This window comes from Podarcis raffonei, chromosome 2, assembly GCF_027172205.1.
Source record: "Podarcis raffonei isolate rPodRaf1 chromosome 2, rPodRaf1.pri, whole genome shotgun sequence".
Taxonomy (NCBI): domain Eukaryota; kingdom Metazoa; phylum Chordata; class Lepidosauria; order Squamata; family Lacertidae; genus Podarcis; species Podarcis raffonei.
Window position 1 is genome coordinate 108144980 of NC_070603.1, and position 22837 is coordinate 108167816.

General features: G+C 47.4%; 1 protein-coding gene and 1 long non-coding RNA gene across 2 annotated transcripts in view; both read right to left on the reverse strand.

The window, feature by feature from the left end:
* LOC128408723 (zinc finger protein 850-like) overlaps positions 1-22837 on the reverse strand; it is a 38835-nt gene that overhangs the window by 11886 nt on the left and 4112 nt on the right. Inside the window, exons 3-7 of the mRNA XM_053378747.1 lie at positions 20215-21609; positions 10534-11354; positions 9753-9864; positions 8018-8950; positions 15-132 (exon numbers count right to left, since the gene is read on the reverse strand). Coding sequence (XP_053234722.1) covers positions 15-132; positions 8018-8950; positions 9753-9864; positions 10534-11354; positions 20215-21609 — 3379 coding nt within the window. The remainder of the gene's footprint in view (positions 1-14; positions 133-8017; positions 8951-9752; positions 9865-10533; positions 11355-20214; positions 21610-22837) is intronic.
* Positions 17480-19809, reverse strand: LOC128408967 (uncharacterized). The gene is made up of 2 exons (XR_008329168.1): positions 18938-19809; positions 17480-18389 (listed from the first exon to the last, which is right to left on the reverse strand). It is a non-coding gene; the product is annotated as an uncharacterized LOC128408967 (long non-coding RNA).

Genomic DNA, 22837 nt, shown 5'->3' on the forward strand with positions numbered 1-22837 from the left:
CCACGCACACCCACCCGCCTCCTCCGGCTAAGCCAGCCCCTTCCTGTGCCTTCGCCTTTCCAGGCCGGCCTGCAACGCTCTCCCGGCCCAGGGCTGGATGCTCGGCATAGGCCGGCGGGGAGAAGATCTGGTCTGGATCCGGGCGGAGATGGCTACGGGCTGGGCAAGAGGGTCTTCTGGGTGGGGGGGACCCAAAGGCCACCTCCCCGCTAGATGCACCACCAGCCAGTCGCCCAGGGTGGCTGGGCCAACCCTAATAATAATAATAAATCAGTGCTTTTTTCTTAAAAAATGTTTAGGGGCACCCTCATTTTCTTACACATATTGAAATACTGCCCCTCAATGAAGCCAAACTTAGATTCACAAAATGTTTAGGGGTATGCATCCCCCCGCGTCCCCCCAGAAACGGCACTGATCATGATGATGATGATGATGATTAGGATCTGGAAATATCTCCCCTTAAAAAAGGGGGGAGAGGGGGAAACTGGGTAAATCCAGTCTGGTCTGCCTACTTGGATGTACAGTTTTTATTAAGTGTTTTTCATAATGCCATAAGATATAGAAAACTATGTTTTCAGATTTGAAAACATGGACACAATTAAGATAAATAGGTTTAGATGGATGTAATAATGGCATAGCTGTCAACCTTCCCTTTTTTTGCAAGAAAGTCCCTTATTTCAGCGCCGTTTCCCCGCTGCTTCCCGCTGCTATCCCGGATTGTTAGATATCCCGTAGACTGTCCCTGGGACGGGTGAGGCTGCTGATCCCTTATTTTCAAATCCGAAAGTTGACAGCTATGCTGCTGATCCCTTATTTTCGAATCTAAAAGTTGACAGCTATGAATAATGGGATACTGAATGGTTTAGTTTATATAAAATGTGCAGGGATATATGTTATGCAAAAGGAACCATGGGATGGGAGGAAGGGAAGTTGTTGATATTTTAAGGTTGTTTAAATGAATATTGTAAAATGTGAAACAGAAAATTTAATAAAAGTTATAGAAAAAGAAAGAAAACGAATGTAAATAAAAAACAAAAAGAAAGAAGGAAAAAAGAGAGAGAGAAAGGAAGGAAGGAAAGAAGGAAGGAAGGAAGGAAAAGAGACAATAAAGAAAGGTAAAAGGGACTTCCGATTTTCCATCTGCTGCTTACATTACACACACACACACACACACTGAAGATGAATGTTATCATGGACTAAATGTCTTAACATATTTGGAGAACCGCCCTGAGATATTACAATGAAGGGCAGTATATAAATTTAATTAATAATAATAATTTTGAAAAATAATCATGGCTGCTAGCCGCGGTATCTGTGCCCTGCCCTCCACAGTTAAGAGGCAGCAGTGCTTCTAAATACAAGTTGCTGGAAGCCACAGAAGGAGCAAAGGCTTTTATGCTCACGTTCTGCTCCTTGGTTTCCCACAGGCATCAAACTGTCCCGCCATTTTGAGAACATAGGGGGTTGGGCTAGATGACCCTTGTGGTCCCTTCCAACTCTTATGATTCAGTGAGGGCGCTGGACTGGATCCATCTGACCCAACAGGCTCCTCTTCTTACATATGGAACTGGTTGTTTTTTTAATTTAATTGTGTGTGTATGGGTTGTTTTTTTTACATGTGGAATTGTCTTTACGTATTGTGAAATTGCTTGGAAATATTTTATGGGAAGCCATTCAGTTTTGTTTTTTTAAGTTCATGATGGACCCAGTTACACCAAATAAAGGTATTCCACCACCCTTTCTTCAGTTTGAAAACTTGGTCCCTAAATCAAGACGTTATTTTACTGCCCACGTGAATTTTGGTCTAATGGGCCAATGTGGCTGTTTATAATTTTTCTGAGGTAAGTTAATACCCATGTACGATTGCCAGCTGGTTGTGTACCATCTATACATGTCAACTGCACTTTCCCTACACTTAACTATGTAGAGGCAAAAGGGAGTAATATCCTGGAAACTGCCGCTACTTAGGGGTCTATAACTGACATATTATTTTTTACCTTTAACATATTGTTACAACTGTTCTTTTATAGTACAGAGCAACAGGGGCAGAAGGAATCATGAGAGAAGGAATGACTGGCTTCGTGATTTTTTACATAGCACACAGATATATTTGTGATGCATCGCCATGTTGAATATTACGAAACCGTTACCGCGATGCGGACTTCAAACTGTTTTTTGATGATGTATCCATGTATTTCCCAGCCCTAATGTGCGTGTATGCAAAAACCACTATGCAGGGGAAACCGTGAAGCCAGCCAATGCCTCTACAGTAGTACCTCTGGTTACGTACTTAATTCTTAACCTGAAACTGTTCTTAACCTGAAGCACCACTTTAGCTAATGGGGCCTCCCGCTGCTGCCGCGCCACCGGAGCACGATTTCTGTTCTCATCCTGAAGCAAAGTTCTTAACCTGAGGTAATATTTCTGTGTTAGCGGAGTCTGTAACCTGAAAGGTATGTAACCTGAAGCGTATGTAACCTGAGGTACCACTGTACATAGCTTCATATTTATTTCAGACCTCATGATATATCGGAATATCATGTTGAAAATATCGACCAGCCCTAATGAAGAGCCTGCTGAAACAGACCAATGGTCAATGGCGCATCTAGTCCAGCAGCCTGTTCTCACTGGGGCCAACCAGATTCTAATGGGAAGCCAGTCCCCTCAGTGTAATAATAATAATAATAATAATTTATTATTTATACCCCGCCCATCTGGCTGGGCCTCCCCAGCCACTCTGGGCGGCTTCCATAAAAACCAAAAATACAGTAAAATATCACACGTTAAAAACTTCCCTGAACAGGGCTGCCTTAAGATGTCTTCTGAATGTCAGGTAGTTGTTTATCTCTTTGACATCTGCTGGAAGGGCATTCCACAGGGCAGGCGCCACTACCGAGAAGGCCCTCTGCCTGGTTCCCTGTAGCTTTGCTTCTCGCAATGAGGGAACCGCCAGAAGGCCCTCGGCGCTGGACCTCAGCGTCCGGGCAGAATGATGGGGGTGGAGACGCTCCTTCAGGTATACTGGACCGAGGCCGTTTAGGGCTTTAAAGGTCAGCACCAACACTTTGAATTGTGCTCGGAAACGTACTGGGAGCCAATGTAGGTCTTTCAAGACCGGTGTTATATGGTCTCGGTGGCTGCCCCCAGTCACCAGTCTAGCTGCTGCATTCTGGATTAGTTGTAGTTTCCGAGTCACCTTCAAAGGTAGCCCCACGTAGAGCGCATTGCAGTAATCCAAGCGGGAGATAACCAGAGCATGCACCACTCTGGCGAGACAGTCCGCAGGCAGATAGGGTCTCAGCCTACGTACCAGATGGAGCTGGTAAACAGCTGCCCTGGACACAGATTTGACCTGTGCCTCCATGGACAGCTGTGAGTCCAAAATGACTCCCAGGCTGCGCACCTGGTCCTTCAGGGGCACAGTTACCCCATTCAGGACCAGGGAATCCTCCACACCTGCCCGCCTCCTGTCCCCCAAAAAACAGTACTTCTGTCTTGTCAGGATTCAACCTCAATCTGTTAGCCGCCATCCATCCTCCAACCGCCTCCAGACACTCACATAGGACCTTCACCGCCCTCACTGGTTCTGATTTAAAAGAGAGGTAGAGCTGGGTATCATCCGCATACTGATGAACACCCAGCCCAAACCTCCTGATGATCTCTCCCAGCGGCTGCATGTAAATGTTGAAAAGCATGGGGGAGAGGACAGAACCCTGAGGCACCCCACAAGTGAGAGCCCAGGGGTCTGAACACTCATCCCCCACCACCACTTTCTGAACACGGCCCAGGAGGAAGGAGCGGAACCACTGTATGACAGTGCCCCCAGCTCCCAGCCCCTCAAGACGGTCCAGAAGGATGTTATGGTCGATGGTATCAAACGCCGCTGAGAGATCCAGCAGAACTAGGAAACAGCTCTCACCTTTGTCTCTAGCCCGCCGGAGATCATCAACCAGTGCGACCAAGGCAGTTTCAGTCCCATGATGAGGCCTGAACCCCGACTGGAAGGGATCCAAATGGTCCGCTTCTTCCAGGCGTGCCTGGAGTTGTTCGGCAACCGCTTGCTCAATCACCTTGCCCAAGAATGGAAGATTTGAGACTGGGCGATAGTTGGCCATCGTGGCCGCATCTAAAGATGGTTTTTTAAGAAGCGGTTTAATAACCGCCTCTTTCAGCGGGTCTGGGAAGGCTCCCTCACGGAGGGAAGCATTCACCACCCCACGAAGCCCATCGCCCAGTCCTTCCCGGCTAGCTTTTATAAGCCAGGATGGGCAAGGATCCAGGAGACAGGTGGTTGGTTTCACTCGTCCAAGCAGCCTGTCCACATCCTCGGAGGTAACAGATTGGAATTGATCCCACTCAACTTGACTAGACAGAACTCTAGCACTCTCCCGCCCCGGCCCTGCTCCCACGGTGGAGTCTACTTCTTCCCGAATCTGAGCGATTTTATCTGCAAAAAACTTTGCGAAATCATTGCAGGAGAACATGTGGCCCATACTGGGCCCCGATGTTGCAGGTGGTTCCGCTAAATTGTGAACCACCTGAAAAAGTCTCCTGCTGCTGTTTTCTGCAGATGCAATAGAGGCGGTGAAGAAATTCTTCTTCGCCGTCGCTATCGCCACTTGGTAGGCTCGACGTTGAGCTCTAACCTGTGTCCGGTCAGATTCGGAATGAGTTATCCGCCACCGGCGCTCTAGCCGTCTCAACGATTGTTTCATTGCCCTCAGATCCGTGGAAAACCACGGGGCTGTCCGGGCTCCATGCAATCGGAGAGGGCGCTTCGGAGCCAAACAGTCAATAGCCCTGGTTAACTCCACATTCCAGCGGGCCACCAGGGAATCAGCAGAAAGGCCACCAACTTGGGATAAAGCATCCCCTACCACTCTCTGGAAACCATTTGGATCCATTAAGTGGCGGGGGCGGACCATCCGAATTGGTGTAGGAGGCAATATGCCTCAGAATACCACTTCCTGGATATCATGAGCAAAAGAAGGCTGCTATGCTCAAATCCTGCTTTCGGGCTTCCCACAGGCATCTGGTTGGCGCCAGTGATGCTGGATGCTGGCCTAGATGGGCCTTTGGGCTCTTCTGCTAGCCAGTGTGGCATAATAGTTAAAGAGTGTTGGACTAGGACGTGGGAGAACAGGGCTCAAATCCCCACTCAGCCATGAAGGGTAACCTTGGGTCAGTAACCATCTCTTAGCCCAGGCTGCCTCAGCTTCGGCTTTCCAGATGCTTTGGCCTACAACTCCCATGATCCCTAGCTAGCAGGACCAGTGGTCAGGGATGATGGGAATTGTAGTCTCAAAACATCTGGAGGGCCGAGGAAGCCTGTCTTAGCCTAACCCTGCCTCACAATTGTGGCTGTTGTGAGGATGAAATGAGAAGAACCATGTATATCACCTTGAGATCCTTGAAAGATAAATGTGGTACAGTGGTACCTTGGTTCTTGAATGTAATCTGTTCTGGAAGTCCGTTCAACTTCCAAAATGTTCGAAAACCAAGGCATGGCTTCGGATTGGCGCAGGCACCCCGGAAACAATAGCCGACAGCCACATTGGACGTTCGGATTCCGAAAAACGTTTGAAAAACGGAACTCTTGCTTCCGGGTTTTCGTGTTTGGGAGCTGAAATGTACCAAGGCATTTGAGAACAAAGTTTCCACTGCATATAAAGCTAATAAATTATTATTAGTAGTAGTATTCACAACTTCCTAATTCATTTTATCTTGAGCTTCTGAGCCCGAGGCTGCCTTTTGTGTTGCTACAGAACTATGCCAGCAGCGTTGGAAGGAACTGAAATGCGTAGCAATAAACTGGGCTTCATGCAATATGCAATTTGTCCTTCGGGAATCTGGTCTCTCCAGAGGACAGAAGGGAAAGGAAGTCTCACTTGCTCCAGTGTTGGATGTCCCAGAAAACAAACGCTCCCTCAATTAATTCAGCTCCGTACAAAGATATTTTATTAGCACAAAGCATTTTGCCAGAGCGTATCAGACTGTAAGAAGAGGTTGGGGGAGAAAGTGAGAAGAGGGACAAAAACCTCATATTTGTAGCACAAATCTCCATCCTTCTCCATCTATATTGTCCATTGGCATCCATCACTTGCGTAAGATGAAGGTTGCATCATCTTAACTGTCTCCAGTTACAATGACATCATCTCTGTTTGTCTCTTGACCGATGCTCAAGTACCTGTTGGGGGCTTACGGAAGAGTAAAGGATTGTTTCAGAAAGCAGAGACCTAGGTGTGACAGTAATGCACCAGACCATTCTGTAAGACATGGTATGTCTTTTCGGGTGGAATGGCTGTGTTGTTTCTCTTTGAATCATTGTAGCCAACATGAGGCCCTCCAGATGTTTTGGATTATAGCTCCCATTCCCAGCTAACATAGCCAATAATAAGGGGTTATGGGAGTTGAAGTACAAAATGTCTGCAAGGCTCTGTGTTATGTACCCTTAATTGGAACATGACCCCCCCTTTTTTTAGTAACAGCAGTTGCCCTGACAAAGGGCATAAAAGGTGAGATCAGGTGAGGAACAGGGGAAGGAACTGTGAATGTTGGGCTTAAAAAAGAAATGGGGAGGATTCATGTGATTTCACACATGCAAAACACTGCCTTCTCAATTAAGAACTCCCTCCCTGCAGCCTCAGCTACTGAACTGCAACTCGAAGATCCACTACCCTTAAACCCAAGGTGTTTGGATACTGAAAAATGACTCTTTGCAACAAGAGCAAATATCTGCAAAACACAACTTTAGGTGGAGTGGATACAGTGGTACCTCTGGTTAAGTACTTAATTCGTTCCGGAGGTCCGTACTTAACCTGAAACTGTTCTTAACCTGAAGCACCACTTTAGCTAATGGGGCCTCCTGCTGCTGCTGCGCCGCCGGAGCACGATTTCTGTTCTCATCCTGAAGCAAAGTTCTTAACCTGAAGCACTATTTCTGGGTTAGCAGAGTCTGTAACCTGAAGTGTATGTAACCTGAAGCGTATGTAATCCAAGGTACCACTGTATGCTGATAGTGAGTCACACCTAGGATTCATGATCTGAACTGGGTCAAGGTGTTTGGAGAGTCTTAAACTTTGGGGCTTACAAAAACGTACTAAGTTTGAGTGCCTCACACTGACAACTGGAATCTGAGTTCTACTCCCATCCCCTGGTCTTATAAAACATGGTTTGAGCTCAGACTGAAACCTCTGAGCCTTCAGAGTCAAGTCTTTATAGGACTTCTCTCCATTGTAAGTTTTCTATGTGCCGGTTGAACACCCATGATGCAGACCTCTTGCGGGTGTGCTATTTCAGAATGAATGTGGAGGAAATCACATGTTTGAATTGCCCTGCACATTGGGGGAAAAAAACCTTGCACATTGATTGTTTAGGACATAAGGTAAGAGGACAGGGCAAAGCCTCTCTTCCTACAATACTAGCTGCCCACAAGTAATATTTTTTATTTTTTATTTTTTTTTAAGTTGTGCACTCAGTCACACAAATTTCCCACCCTTCATCTGAAGTGGTACAATTGTGTAAGGCCATAGGTAAAGGTAAAGGAACTCCTGACCATTAGGTCCAGCCGTGACCGACTCTGGGGTTGCGGCGCTCATCTTGCTTTATTGGCCGAGGGAGCCGGCACACAGCTTCCGGGTCATGTGGCCAGCATGACTAAGCCGCTTCTGGCAAACCAGAGCAGCGCACGGAAACACCGTTTACCTTCCTGCCGGAGCGGTACTTATTTATCTACTTGCACTTTAATGTGCTTTCAAACTGCTAGGGTGGCAGGAGCAGGGACCGAGCAACGGGAGCTCACCCTGGCGCGGGGATTCGAACAGCCGACTTTCTGAAGTAGAACAATTGTGCACGGTCATACCTTGAGGTTATTTTCCTGCAGAAATTACCTGGCTTTTACTCTTTAAGAAAATGTGGGTCACTAACCAGAGGTTTTTCTACTGCCAGTGCTTGCATATTTATTATGCTTTTTCTTCTGTGTGGATTCTCTGATGTTTAAGGAGACTGGTTGAATTACAGAAGCTCTTGCCACACTCTAAGCACTTGCATTTCCCCTCTCCCATATGGGTTTTCTCGTGGGCAGTAATGTTTGATCGCTGACTGAATCTTTTCCCGCAGTCTAGGCACTCATACGGCTTCTCCCCTGTGTGTGTCCTCTCGTGTATTATAAAGCTTTCCCTCCGATTGAAGCTTTTCCCACAGTCTGAACATTTGTATGGCTTTTCTCCTGTGTGGATCCTTGCATGCTCTTTCAGGAGGGAGCGGTAGTTGAAGCTTTTCCCACAGATGGAGCAGGCAAACGGCTTCTCTCCCGTGTGGGTTCTCTGGTGTTCAATAAGGTGGGATCTCCGGCTGAAGTGCTTCCCGCATTCTGAGCATGTGTGGGGCTTCTCGCCTGTGTGGATTCTCTGGTGTCTAGTAAGGTGCGATCTCCGACTGAAGCTCTGTCCACACTCCAGGCAGTTATATGGTTTCTCTCCTGTGTGGATCCTCTCGTGGACCAAATGAGCGGAGGCGTGGTTGAAGATTTTCCCACAATACGAGCATCTGTATGACTTTTTCCCGGCCTGGATATTCAAGTTTTTAAGAGGGTCGGTACTCTGGCTGCAGCTTTCCCCTGCGACTGTCTTTTTTCGAGGACTTGCCTCAAGCCCCTCGTGTAAAGTGCTCTCATTTAAACTTTTCGCCCCTTCGGAAAGAAAGGCCTTTTTCGCTGCCTGTTCCAGGAGCCTTCCCTGGTGTTTTTCTGGGGCCTGCTGGCTTCCTGATGTCTCTTCAGTCTCTAGAAACTGGAAGACTTTCCTTCCAGTGAGCAGCTGATTTTCAGGCACCTCTCCCACCTCAGGAAATAGGAAGACGCCCCCTTTAGCCCTTTCCAGTGACATCCTGCGGTACTCCACTTCCAACCGAAGATTCTCCTCCTCACTTTCGCTCGCTTGGCCATTGCCTGCTGGAATAAAGAGACAACCACAGAGTGAATTTCTGGGGAGGCTGTGGCGATCACACAGGGCCCCTGGACATTTGACAGTCTATTGATCCCTGTGCCACCACTGTGATTGCTTCTTCACTCCCACCAACCCATTTCCCTTGGGTACACACGGAGTCCAGACAGTTGTTAACAGTAACAAATAATCAAGTTTATTTTATAGGCATGAACAAGCTTATGATTTCAGTTAATTTTTCTTGTCAGTTTCTTAATCTTAGTTCCTTAACTGTCCTATACGTTCCTAAGAACTTCAAACTGATTATCCCATCTATCTACCTGACTCCACCTAACAATTCCTCTCACTCTCTCACAACACAACTCGACCAACCCACAGACTTATATCCTCCCTCTTCCTTCTCCAACTCCCCACTCTCAACTAACTTCCACACAACTCCGACTCTAACTCTATCTAACTCCTCCTATCAGTTTCTCTCTGGCCAATCACATCACACTCATTTAACCCTTTCCTTATGACCCACCTAGGAGGCAAACACCACAGAGGGGTTGTAGTACTATGGCACGGAAAAATTGTTTGCAAGCAGAAGGCCCCAAGTTTGATCCCCAACGATGCCAGATGAAAATGATCTGTGGGAGCAGAGCTGGGGGGCCAAGGGTGAGCCCCTGCCTAGACAAAATTGGACTAGATTGGGATGGGGAAACTAAGCATAGCCTTCCAGCCCCAATGAGTTCTGCCTTACCTTCCCACTCTCCCGCCACCCTGAGCTTTGTAACATGATCCAGGCACGCCACACAAAACACCCCTTACCCAACAAGCTGGTTATCCTTTCATCGTCCTGCATGGCCACCACGTACAGCTGCATCTTCAAGGGGTCTACCTTAGAGAAATTAACAGCCACTTTTTCAAAGGGCCCCGGCACCTGAATCAAAAGGAGGGACATCAGGTCATAGCAACGGGTTTGGAAAGGCAAATGTCCCAGCTCCAAATCAATTTCTGTTACCTTCCCCTACCCTCACCCGCCTGGTCTGGCTGACCGCCTCTTTGCGATCAGCATGACAGGAAATAGACTGGATTCCTACCCCAACCTATTTAGTTGTCCGGGAGAGGAGAGAAACATAACCCTCAAGTGGCCACTCATAAATTGAACCCTGCCATGCTGTCTGCCCTTCTACAGCTGCAGTCAATTCCATTAAGAAGAAGAAGAGGAATTTGGATTTGATATCCTGCTTTATCACTACCCCAAGGAGTCTCAAAGCGGCTAACAATCTCCTTTCCCTTCCTTCCCGACAACAAACACTCTGTGAGGTGAGTGGGGCTGAGAGACTTCAGAGAAGTGTGACTAGCCCAAGGTCACCCAGCAGCTGCATGTGGAGGAGCGGAGACACGAACCCGGTTCACCAGATTACGAGTCTACCACTCTTAACCACTACACCACACATGGAGGAACCTACAGCACTCCTGATGTTGTGAATAGACTACAGCTCCCTTCACCCCTGACCTTTGGCTATGCCAGCTGGGGCTGATGGGAGTTGGAGTCCAGCAATATCTGGAGGGCCACAGGGTGTCACCTCCTCTCCAGAACTCTCACCTGCTGATCCCACCTCTCGTGGTCTTGCAGCTTCCAAGAGAAAATCTCTGCCAGGGTCACCGCCTGAGCACAGGTCTCCGGTCCGCGCTTCCTGACCCAGATCTGCATTTCCTGCGGCAATATGGCCAGGAACTGCTCCAAGACCAGCAGCTCCAGGATCTGCTCCTTCGTGCGTTTCTGGGGCTGCAGCCATCGGAAGCAAAGGTCTTGGAGCCGGCTGCAAACTTCTCGGGGTCCCTCGGCTTCCAGGTAGCAGAACTGCCTGAACCGCCGGCGCCATAACTCCAAACTGGTGGCATCCTCGTCCACCACTTGCCCAATGGAGCCCAGAGTCTTATAGACTTGAGTGGCTTCTCCGCTGAGGTCTAACAGATTCTGGGTCTTCCTCTCTTCTCGAGGCCACTGGATGGCATCAGCTATTCTCCTGAAGGAAGTCTGAAAAGATTTGGTGTGGTCCCATCGGGTAGGCACCAGCAGCTTCCTCCGGGACTTGGCTGTCTTCTGGAAATCCTGATGTTGGGTGTCCTGGGGCCGCTGGAGTTTTTTGTCAGTTGTCTGGCTGGCCTGTTGCAGACCTGCTTCATCAGGTACCTGCTGAGCCTCCTGCGCAGCCTCTTCACCTGGAGTCCTTTTAGTACCTAGTGGCGCGGCCTCATCCGGTATCTGCTTAGCATCTTGTGGACCTTCCTCAGTTTGGACCTCCTCAGTGCTCCCAATCCGATAAACAGGAAAATGTCCTCCTCCTCCTTCTAATGTCTCCTCTGTTTGGGGTCCTGCTGGGTTCTGCTCTTCCATCGGGTTTCCCCTCCGCACTCCTGGAGCTGCAAACGAAACGTGCTTTTCAATAACTGCACATGGTGCACACCAGGCCAAAATGGCCGCCAACCAGGATCTGGAGAGAAATGCGAACTCTACTCCCAAGATGTCAGCAAAGCCGCTGCCAAAATGGCAAGCCGAGTACAGTGGAACCTCGGGTTAAGTACTTAATTCGTTCCGGAGGTCCGTACTTAACCTGAAACTGTTCTTAACCTGAAGCACCACTTTAGCTAATGGGGCCTCCTGCTGCTGCTGCGCCCCCGGAGCACGATTTCTGTTCTCATCCTGAAGCAAAGTTCTTAACCTGAAGCACTATTTCTGGGTTAACGGAGTCTGTAACCTGAAGCGTATGTAACCTGAGGTACCACTGTACTAGGGAAGGCGAGGTAACCTGACTGCACTCACATATAAAAGTACTGTGGATAGTTTTAGTCATCTCAAGGAGGACATAATGTAGGAATATAGGAAGTGCCCTATAATTAGTCAGACTGCTGGGCTATCTAGCTCAGTATCGTCTACACAAAAATGGTTAACTTGTGGCACTCCAAAGGTTGTTAGGCTTCAACTCGAACCCCCCTTGAACACTGGCCTTGCTTGCTGGGGGTGATGGGAGTTGGAGTCCAATAAGCTCTGGAGGACCACAAGTTAGCCGTTCCTGTCTACACTGACTGGCTACAGCTCTCCAATATCTTCTTCCTTGGAGGTTTTGAGGATATGTTTGGAAAAGCATCAATGGCAGGACACCTGGAGCAGGAGGCTGGACTAGGTAATCTGTTAGGCACCCTCCAGTTCCAATACAATTATCTGATGAGAAACATTAATGGAGAGCACGGCAAATGGGGATATTGGCTAAATAGAATGACAGAGGTCAAGGAAAAAGGAACCAAAGGTATTGCATGGGGGAAACAACTGGTGTGATGGGCAGATGGTGGCATGAAAGGAATGAGATGAGCAGGGAGAAGAAAACAAGGTACGTATGGTATGAGTGCAAGATGCAGACAAGGGAAGCTCAAGAGTCCAGCATCCAAGTGCTCCAACAGGGCATCATCTGCCCTGAGCATGAAAAGCCTATTTCATTCCAGGGTTTCCCTAAAACAGGGTTTGCCAAACTTCGGTTGCCAGTTGCTTTTGGACTACAACTCCCATCATCCCTAGCTAGCAGGACCAGTGGTCAGGGATGATGGGAATTGTAGTCCCTACAATACCTGGATGGCCACAGATTCCCCATTCCTGCTCTTAGGTCTATGCTTCCATTCTAACTCAGGGTTTGGATTTTCAGCATTGGATATGCCTTCCTCAATAAACAGACAAACAAATAAATAAAACAACATTCTTCCTTTAAGGACTTGTAACAGGAACACACTGCCTCAAACCCAGATGTCAATGACATTTGGCTATATTATAGACACTCTCACTTTGTTCCTAACGCTGCCACATTTTGAGCTTAACTGGACCCAGATAAAAATAGCACTGCCACAGTTTTGAACTGCCAGTCAGTAACAGAGAAGCCTTCGCTAAGCGCTAAAACCCACAGATTGTGCATCTAAAGACCCAGAGTCAAGATCTTAAAAGGATCTTGAGCACCAGGGCTGGGAGCCTCCAAAGGCTGCTGGCACTCAGTTTTGCAGGATTGGGTCCCTGGGCTGATTCGGATCAGGACAGCTCCTTTACAGACTAAATTGGCTCAAAACCCTGCATTTCTACATCCTGCTTGTGGAGGAGCCTGTAGCTCCTCTGTGTGGCAGAGAATGCACTTTACACAGGAAAGATCCCAAGACTCAGATCCAGCTTGAAACACCTTAGGCAGCGGGTGATGGTTATGACCAGAGAGAGCTGCTAACTAGCCCAGTGTAGAAACTGCTAGCCGGGATGGTCCAGTCGCCTTCTTTGAATGACAGGGCGCTATGGATCAGCTAACCTGAATGAGAGATATGCACCTGAAATTAATCCCCCCCCCCCTGTTTATTACCTTGTTCTGGCCCGGATCTGGAGAGGGGATCCGGACAAGGGACGATGTGGGGGATCAGCAACACAGGCTCTGATCTGGAGTGGGGCTTTGGGAAACCTTCCAGCGACCCTTTTGCAGTCTCTGGTCTCCTTTTTCTTTGCCTCCAGGGCTTCTCCTTCTTGCATGAGCCGACAGACCCCCCAAATCCACCGTTTTGCACCCTTTGCAATCCGCAGCGGTTGTATTTATTGTTTATTTGTATGTTATCCCCCCCCCCCAAAGGAAATTTCTAGCCGGAAGAGAGGGTTGGGGAACGGGAAGTAAGTAGGACAGGAAGGTGGCTTTAGCTATTTCCTTCCTCCTTAATTTTTTGTTTTTTCCTGGAGCCTTCTAGGAATCTGATCGCTGGTGGTTTTAACCCATAGATCCTTTGCAGAATGGAGAAGCCAGGAGCGGGGATCGTGTCTCGATTTTGCACGCAGCCGAGTTGGGACGTCCTGAGATGAGATGCTGCAGCCTCCAGAAAAGAGACAGACTCGCTTAGGAGTGGCCCCTGCCTTGCTTTTGAGCGTCCAACCCCGTCATTGCATTGCATAGAAGGAAAATGCTGATTATATTATGGATGCTTTAGCTGAGATTTCTGCATTGCAGGGGGTTGGACTAGATGACCCTTGGACCCATTCCAACTCTACGATTCTGTGTGGATGACGATTGGATCTGCGCTGATTTTATTAAATCATCATGTTTGCAAACAGTTCACTCTACATGCACCTCGCCTCTGGCTCTGGCCAGCACCAAAAATCACAGAACATAGCATGTCTTGGAGTCGCAGTACAAATTTAAAAAAACAAAATGGATCTGATATTTTGGGTTCTTGTAGATTTTATATGGCTATAGTGTACAAACTATACTTTTATTCAAAGCACATTATCTTGTGGTAATGATGCCCGTAACCTGTGTGAAAAGCAATATATTTTGTCTGCCTCAGACCTTCTGACATCCATGTCATTCATCGTCATCATTTTTAATTTGTATACTGCCTTTCTATCTTACAATACTCAAGGCGGTTTACAAGCTGAAGAAACAAAAAATGTACATCTTATAACAATCTAATGCAATACAAAAATGTGGTAATAAAACATAACTTTAAAATAGGCAACCTCCATCAAAAAAGTAACATTCAACAATCATTAAGGTAAAGGTAAAGGGACCCCTGACCATTAGGTCCAGTCGTGACCGACTCTGGGGTTGCAGGGCTCATCTCACTTTATTGGCTGAGGGTGCTGGCATACAGCTTCTGGGTCATGTGGCCAGCATGACTAAGCCACTTTTAGCGAACCAGAGCAGCGCACGGCCGGAGCGGTACCTATTTATCTACTTGCACTTTGATGTGCTTTCGAACTGCTAGGTTGGCAGGAGCAGGGACCGAGCAAAGGGAGCTCACCCCATCGCGGGGATTCGAACCGCCGACCTTCTGATCGGCAAGCCCCAGGCTCTGTGGTTTAACCCACAGCGCCACCCGCGTCCCTTAACAATCATTAGAATAGTATAAAGTAATAATATCAACATATAAATGTTGAACAGAAATCCACTCAACAGTTACAAAAATATCTAAACTATAATCAATAAAACAGCAAGCCACAGTACATAAAACAATACAATACACATTGAGAAGCAGAGGGTGGGGCAAGGCAGGTGGAAGGAGTCTCTCCCCTCACAGTTCTTCCTCCAGGCACAGCTTCCTTATGAGGAGGAATGGATGGCCAGACCCTCTTATGAAGGGGCGGGGGGAAGTGGTAGGCAAATCAGGTCTTGATATTGTTGTGTTACTGCCATCTTTGGCAGTGTGCGTTGTAATATACTGTACACCCCATTTAGATTCTGTGAACCCTGCAGTCCCTATATGCTATGCATAATCAATTTGCATCTACTTCCATAATTTATTCTGGGAGAGGCAAAGGGTCTTTCACAGGGCTTTGACAACTGGAAAGGAATCCCTGCTCTGGCCAACTTCCAGCTTCTAGGATCTTTGGAGAAAGGGTAGGATCCAGCAGCAAAACAATAGTTGCATCCGGCTGTAGAAATCTTCAGTCATTCCAAAAAGCACAGGATGAAAAAGGACAGTCGTGACCAGAGACTTCAGGGTGGTACATGCCCCCCCCCATTTTATTCTCACAACAGCCTTGCAAGGTAGATTAGGCTGAGAGATGGTGAGCAGCTCAGGGTCGCTTCGTGACTTATGTGGGAAGGTGGGGATTTGAACCTTTATCTCCCTGGTCCTAGTCTGATACTCTTAACCATCACACCACCATAAATATCCCCTGCCACTCAATACAGTACAGTGGTACCTCAGGTTAAGTACTTAATTCGTTCCGGAGGTCCGTTCTTAACCTGAAATTGTTCTTAACCTGAAGCACCACTTTAGGTAATGGGGCTCCCGCTGCTGCCGCGCCACCGGAGCACGATTTCTGTTCTCATCCTGAAGCAAAGTTCTTAACCCGAGGTAATATTTCTGGGTTAGCGGAGTCTGTAACCTGAAGCGTATGTAACCCGAGGTACCACTGTAGATTTCAATTAAAGATTCAAACCATAGATGTTTATGAAAGATAAGCACATTTACATAAAGCTTATTGACTAAGCATAGAGGGCAAAACTCATAGGAGCCAACTCCTAGGGGCTAAGGTCCCTTCAGTATCCCATGGAATATTTGAGGGGACCATCCGCCCCTCCCCAGTTGATGGACATTGCCATTCAAATGGGGTGTGTGTGTGCTGCATCATGTAATCGATTATGCAGGGCGGTGCTTACTTGCCCCCCCCCCATATTTTATTCAAGTTGGTACCCCTGGCAGATCTGGACTTTCTTTAGCGTAGGACAACATACCAGATACGGTATGTTTGGAGTTCCTTGGTGTAAATTTGTTCATGTTTCAGAGCAGTATTTGAAAGATCCTTGCTGTTTGGAAACTGTTGCTCTGGCAAAAATCAGTTACAGCGTGGAAGAACTGCTTCAGAGATTTGGAGCAGCAGCCACATTCGTCTTACGCAGCGATCTCCAGAGTAAACCATTAAACTGTGAAAGGCAGATGCATTTCCTGAAACCAGGGAATTGCTGGACTCCAGGGTGGGGAAAAAATCAATGATTTTTTAAAATCAGATTTTTTTTTATTTAAATAAGATTTTTAAAATAAAATGCTTTTGGAGGAAAAATATTTCAAAAGTTAGTTTTCTATTGTTACATTATAGTCCAAAGGCTATTCCTCAGGAAATAAGGATTTGTTTTAAGTTTTTCATGTGTGCTAAAACTCAGTCTAAGTTTTTTTAAAAAACAACAACAACAAAGTTTAACCACATCAGTTAACAAACATGGATACATATGCTATGATGTTATTGTTTTAGTTAAATAAATTGTTTAAATTGTTATTAAGGAACCAATTATATTTTCCTTCCAATAAAGTACAGCAGAAAAGTTGTCCAAATATAAACAGTTAACTTATTAAACCTCACAATAATTTCATAATTATCTATGTATTTCTAATAGTTTAACTAAATCAGTAATTTTTGATATAACTGTAAAAACTACTCTGAAAATTAATTATTCCAAAAATGAAACCTTCCTCTGGTTGTAAATATTAAGATTATACCAGAAATAATGAGTCTTTCTGTAAAAAAAAAAAAGATTTAAATCCAGTCTTACTGATGAGTGATTTAAATCAAATCCACCCTGCTGGACTCCAACTGTGATCATCCCTGACCAGCTGGGACTGAAGGAAGTTGGAGTCTGATGACATTTGGAGGGCTATAAGCAGGCATTTATGGCACGTGCTGGGTAGCTGAACTTAAGACTCCATCTGCGACGTCATACCATTTTAAACAGTCATAGCTTCCCCAGAGAATCCTGGGAACTGTAGTTTGTTAAGGGTGCTGAGAGTTACCTGGAGACCCCCTCACAGAGCTACAGTTCTCAGTGATTTAACAGTAAATTCTCATTCCTTGGGAAGCCTAAGAACTGCTCTGTTTAGGTTGCCCACCCTTCACACTGTATATTTATTATTGCAGGGATTATTGCGATCACCCTGCTAACTCAGTTGCTGTATAAACTGCAAAATGGCTACTCCACATTGAGCAATGCAGTGACAATAGTAGTTCGGCAACCATCACTGCTATTTAAGAAAGTACATAATTACTAACAAAAGCATCCTTTTATTGCCATACGACAGGCACCAAAGTCAAGACTTTCCCCATTTACTCCCCCACCTGAAAATGTTTTCTGAGATCTTTGTCCTCTCTAATTCCAGCAAACAGGTTGGAGGCATAAAATCAAGGAAGCCATTTTTACTGAAGAGTCTTTTTCTCTTCCAGTTACCAGATGAGCAAGGGCCGCAAAGCTATGCTTCAGATCCAAAGAGCCCTACCAGATGTTCAGGGTCAGCCGCGCATCCTAATTCCCTGAAATGACAACTGGGGACGGTCAAAGGTGCAACAGCACTTTCTGTCAGAAGCCTTAAAGATAACTTCTCCTTTGTGGGAATGCGTAAGAGAGTCGCCAGTATCATGTACGATGTTTGAACATTTCCCCCACATGTCACCAGAGCAGAGAGAGGTCATTCTCAATAGTGGATTCTCTTCTGATTAGAAAGACAAAATGATTTGGGAGGAAAGCCTTTCTTGAAGTCACCAGGGGATCCAAGGATCCAGCCTGTCATGATTCCTTGATATATACTGAGCAAAAGGCTGGCTGAGGCAGATCCCACACAAAAGGACTCTGTTCAGCTGGAGGTTCTGGTTGGTGATGAAATGCAAGTTTGCAGGTGTTTATTTACTCTACCTGAGCGCCTAATTGTATCTCAAACTCAGTGAGGAACAAGCGACTGGGCACACTTGGGAAGGCTTCATGCATTTCCACAGGATGTGTTCCAAAGTCAGGACAAGGCAAGAAAAGACTGTCAAGTTCCTCAAAGGCAGCCAGACCCCCAGACTGTGGGAATGTTCAGGGAGGCAGGAGAGCATATGTTGTTTAATTATATCCTTCCCAACTTGTGTTAATAAGTTCTATAATTTAGCAGAGTAACATTCCCTTTTTCCCTTTTCTTCTTGGTAGAAAAGCAATGGTAAACCTAGACAGCATCTTAAAAAGCAAAGACATCACCTTGTCAACAAAGGTCCGTATAGTTAAAGCAATGGTTTTCCCTGTAGTGATGAATGGAAGTGAGAGCTGGACCATATAGAAGGCTGATCGCCGAAGAATTAATGCTTTTGAATTATGGTGCTGGAGGAGACTCTTGAGAGTCCCATGGACTGCAAGAAGATCAAACCTCTCCATTCTGAAGGAAATCAGCCCTGAGTGCTCACTGGAAGGACAGATCCTGAAGCTGAGGCTCCAATACTTTGGCTACCTCGTGAGAAGAGAAGACTCCCTGGAAAAGACCCTGATGCTGGGAAAGATTGAGGGCACAAGGAGAAGGGCACGACAGAGGACGAGATGGTGGGGCAGTGTTCTCGAGGCTACCAGCATGAGTTTGACCAAACTGCGGGAGGCAGTGGAAGACAAGAGTGCCTGGCGTGCTCTGGTCCATAGGGTCACGAAGAGTCGGACACGACTAAACGACAACAACATTCCCTTTTTAAACTTGTACTGTACAGCGGATAACGTTTGCCAGGCTTGTATAAGCCTCTAAAATAAGTTTCCTGGTAATTTTCCCTTTATTCCCTCTTAAAAAGATTAGACACGACACAGTCTTGTATAAAAGTATAAAATAGTTTACTCACATTCTGTTCACAGATGGATCCCAGAAGGCAGACTTAAGTTACAAAATATATAGACCTGGAATCTATCCCATAAGGAGATAGTTCCTTTGTCCTCTCTTGGCTGGAAGCCAAGAGAGCATCTCAGACTGAGAAGATGTTGCTGTTAGCTATTCCACTTGGCACCTTTAATTCTTTTATGATCTGTTGTCCGAGCATGAAAAGCTCACGGCTCCTTTCTGTCTTTATGATATGATGTTGGCTGCTCAGCTGACGACTGTGATTGACGAACAGAAGCAGACTTAGGAGTACTTTGCTTTCTTTTGGATCTGCAGTCCTTTGCAAAATGTCCTTGTTTATTGCAGAACCAACAACTCTTGGCAGCTTTAAATGCAGTTGTATCACCACAAGTTTGCATACGGCGTTCCTCATTATTTCTGGAAATAGGAGTGCTTATCACGCAAGCCTCCCTTCTGTCCAGCTCGCCCATTAATCTTGCTGTTACCCCTTCCACAGTTAATTGTGCTGGTGGAATGGCAGATATCTGGCTAGCTACACCATCAAAGTCCTCATTAAGGGAACAAAGAATGGTAAATACATACTGAATATCAGGTATCTCCATGTCCCTTCGAATCAATTCACTGTGTATCGTCTCCAGACATCTCAAGTGTGCCACCAAATCACCACCAGGCTGCAACTTTGTCTGGTACAGCCGCTTCTAATATGTATTGCTGCAAGACTGTCCCACATTTCTTTGGCAGTTTTCTTATTCCTACTTGCTGGCCGCTGACAGCCAAATTAATTATCGCCCTGGCTTTAAAACTAGGTCACGTTATTTTCTCTGGCCTTTAAAGAAGTACACATCTTGTGGAACAATAATGAACCATCAAATTTAAAGAGACCATTCAACAGTTGCTTCTTCGACGAATGGAGTCAGAGAGAGAGATGGCTGCCTCCCCTGTGCTATTTTGTTACCTGCACAGGTGAGGTCACGCCCACCACTGGTCACATGTAGAGAAAGTTTGTCCCAGTTTAGGTGGAAACAGGAAGTTCCGACTGGCTGGTCCAGATACCCCCTCTTTATATCCACTCTAGGAATGTTGTATTTGACTGCTCTGTGTTTCACATCCCACACAGAGAGGCACCAGTCACTAGGTAGAGATGGGAAGTTCTATTTGATCTGAAGGATCCTTGTGGGGCCACCGAGGAGGCTCTCTCCATGGTGGAGCTTTCGATGCGTGATGACGTTGGAGCTCTGGCTGAACGTTTTCCCACAGTCAGGGCACATGTAGGGCTTTTCGCCCGTGTGGATTCTCCGGTGTTTTGTGAGGGACGAGTTGACGTTGAAGCTCTTCCCACAGTCGGCGCAGACGTAAGGCTTCTCTCCCGTGTGGACTCTGAGGTGCGTCGTCAAGTGGGCCCGTTGGCTGTAGCTCCTCCCGCAGTCCGGGCACTGGTAGGGCTTCTCTCCCGTGTGGATTCTCTGGTGTCTGGCAAGGTTGGAGATGACGGTGAAGCTTTTCCCACAGTCCCTGCAGATGTAAGGGGTCTCCCCCGTGTGGGTGCGCTGGTGAGTGATAAGGTAGGAGCTGGTGGTGAAACTCTTCCCACAGTCGCCACACTTGAAGCGTTTCTCTCGGCGGTACGGGCTCTGCTGGCGCCTGGCCAGGCGGGGCCTTTCGGGGAAATTCTTCCCCCAGTCGGCGCCATCATAGGGTTTCTCCACGGTGTGGATTCTCTGGTGAGCGATGAGCTTGGAGCTGATGGGGAAGCTTTTGCCGCACTCTGGGCAGACGTAGGGCTTCTCGCCCGTGTGGAGCCTCTGGTGTGTGATGAGGTTTGAGCTGCCGCTGAAGCGCTTCCCGCAGTAGCGGCACTCGTAAGGCTTCTCGCCCGTGTGGATTCTCCGGTGTTTGATAAGGTCGGAGCTGACGTTGAAGCTTTTCCCACACTCCAGGCACCGGTAAGGCCTCTCCCCGGTGTGGAGGCGCAGGTGAGTGACCAGGTGAGACCTCTGGCTGCAGCAGCGCCCGCAGTCGGGGCACTGGTACGGCTTCTCTCCCGTGTGGCTCCTCTGGTGGCGCAGAAGGTTCGACACCACGTTGAAGCTTTTCCCGCATTCGTTGCACGCGTACGGCTTCTCCCCGGTGTGGATGCGCCGGTGAGTGATGAGGGCCGAGCTGTGGCCAAATTCTTTCCCGCAGTCGGGACATTTGTAGGGCTTCCCCCCGACGTGGGTCCTCTGGTGGCGGATGAGGTTCGAGAGGAGGCCAAAGCCTCTCCCGCAGTCGGCACAGCGGTGGAGCTTCATGCTCCCGTGAAGTCTCTGGCGGCTAATGAGGTTGGGGGGCCGGGCCTTAAGGATCTTCCCACGCTCTTTGTGATGGTTACTGAGCCCCTGGTGGGTCGCACAGTCCTGAGGGCCCCCAAGAACCTCCATATAGGGAGGAGGGCAAGCCCAGCTCTCTCTGAGGAAGCTTTCATCTCGCTTAGCGTCTGAGGACCCCCTTCTTCCACAGGCCATGTGAGACCTCACAGTCTCTGGGTACTCTTCCTTGTTTTCACTCTCTGAAAAGAAACCCACATGAATGTGTCATTCACAGATTCCGGAGAATCCTCCGGAAAAAATAATCTCTCAAAGGACCTGTTGATGGCATTTTACCATTGTACTGTTGAGAGTGTATTAACTTATGGTCTGTGTGTATGGTTTGGGAGCTGCACGGTCAGGGGGAAAACAATGTTATCCAGGGTTGTAAAGACTGCGGAGAGAATAATTGGGTGCATTCTCCCTACCTTGGATCAAATCTATGCTTCCAGGTGCCATAAGAAAGCTGCAGAGATAGTGCAGGATAGTGCGCACCCCGGAAATGATCTCTTTCAGCTTTTGCCTTCTGGAAGAAGGTACAGGGTTATAAAGACCAGGACTAGCCGCCTGAGAAACAGTTTCTATTCAAATGTGATTAGGGTTTTAAATGCAGTGTAAGGTGGTCTCTGAGGGATGCGGGTGGCGCTGTGGGTTAAACCACAGAGCCTAGGACTTGCCGATCAGAAGATCAGCGGTTCGAATCCCCACGACGGAGTGAGCTCCCGTTGCTCGGTCCCTGCTCCTGCCAACCTAGCAGTTTGAAAGCACGTCAAAGTGCAAGTAGATGAATAGGTACCGCTCCGGCGGGAAGGTAAATGGCGTTTCCGTGTGCTGCTCTTGTTCGCCAGAAGCGGCTTAGTCATGCTGGCCACATGACCCAGATGCTGTACACCGGCTCCCTCTGCCAGTAAAGCGAGATGAGCGCCACAACCCCAGAGTCGGTCACGACTGGACCTAATGGTCAGGGGTCCCTTTACCTTTACCTATAAGGTAGTCTCTATGGGAGTATATTGTATTTAATTATGGGGTATCAGAGTTTTTAGGGGGTTAACCAGGCTGGGATAGCAGGCTTGTTGGTTTCTGAATGTCTGATGTAGATTTTCAATTTTGTTGTTCTGTATGGGACAATGACAATAAAGATTATCGTATTGTATCGTTTCGTATCATATCGTAAAGCCCAAAATGGCTCCCGTTACCACAGCGGCCGGAATGGCAGGGACTCCAAAGGCCTGATTCTAGAAGTCAGACATGGCAAACCCATGCCCCTCCAGATCTTGCTGGACTCTACAACTCCTGTCAGCCCCAGTGTGCATGTCTAATCATCAGGAATGATGGCAGTTGTAGTCCAAGAGCATCTTGCACAGATGGTGCAGGTAACTTAGCGCTGCTTTAGATGCAAGGCCTTGTTTTGGATGCCTGCTACAAACTCCC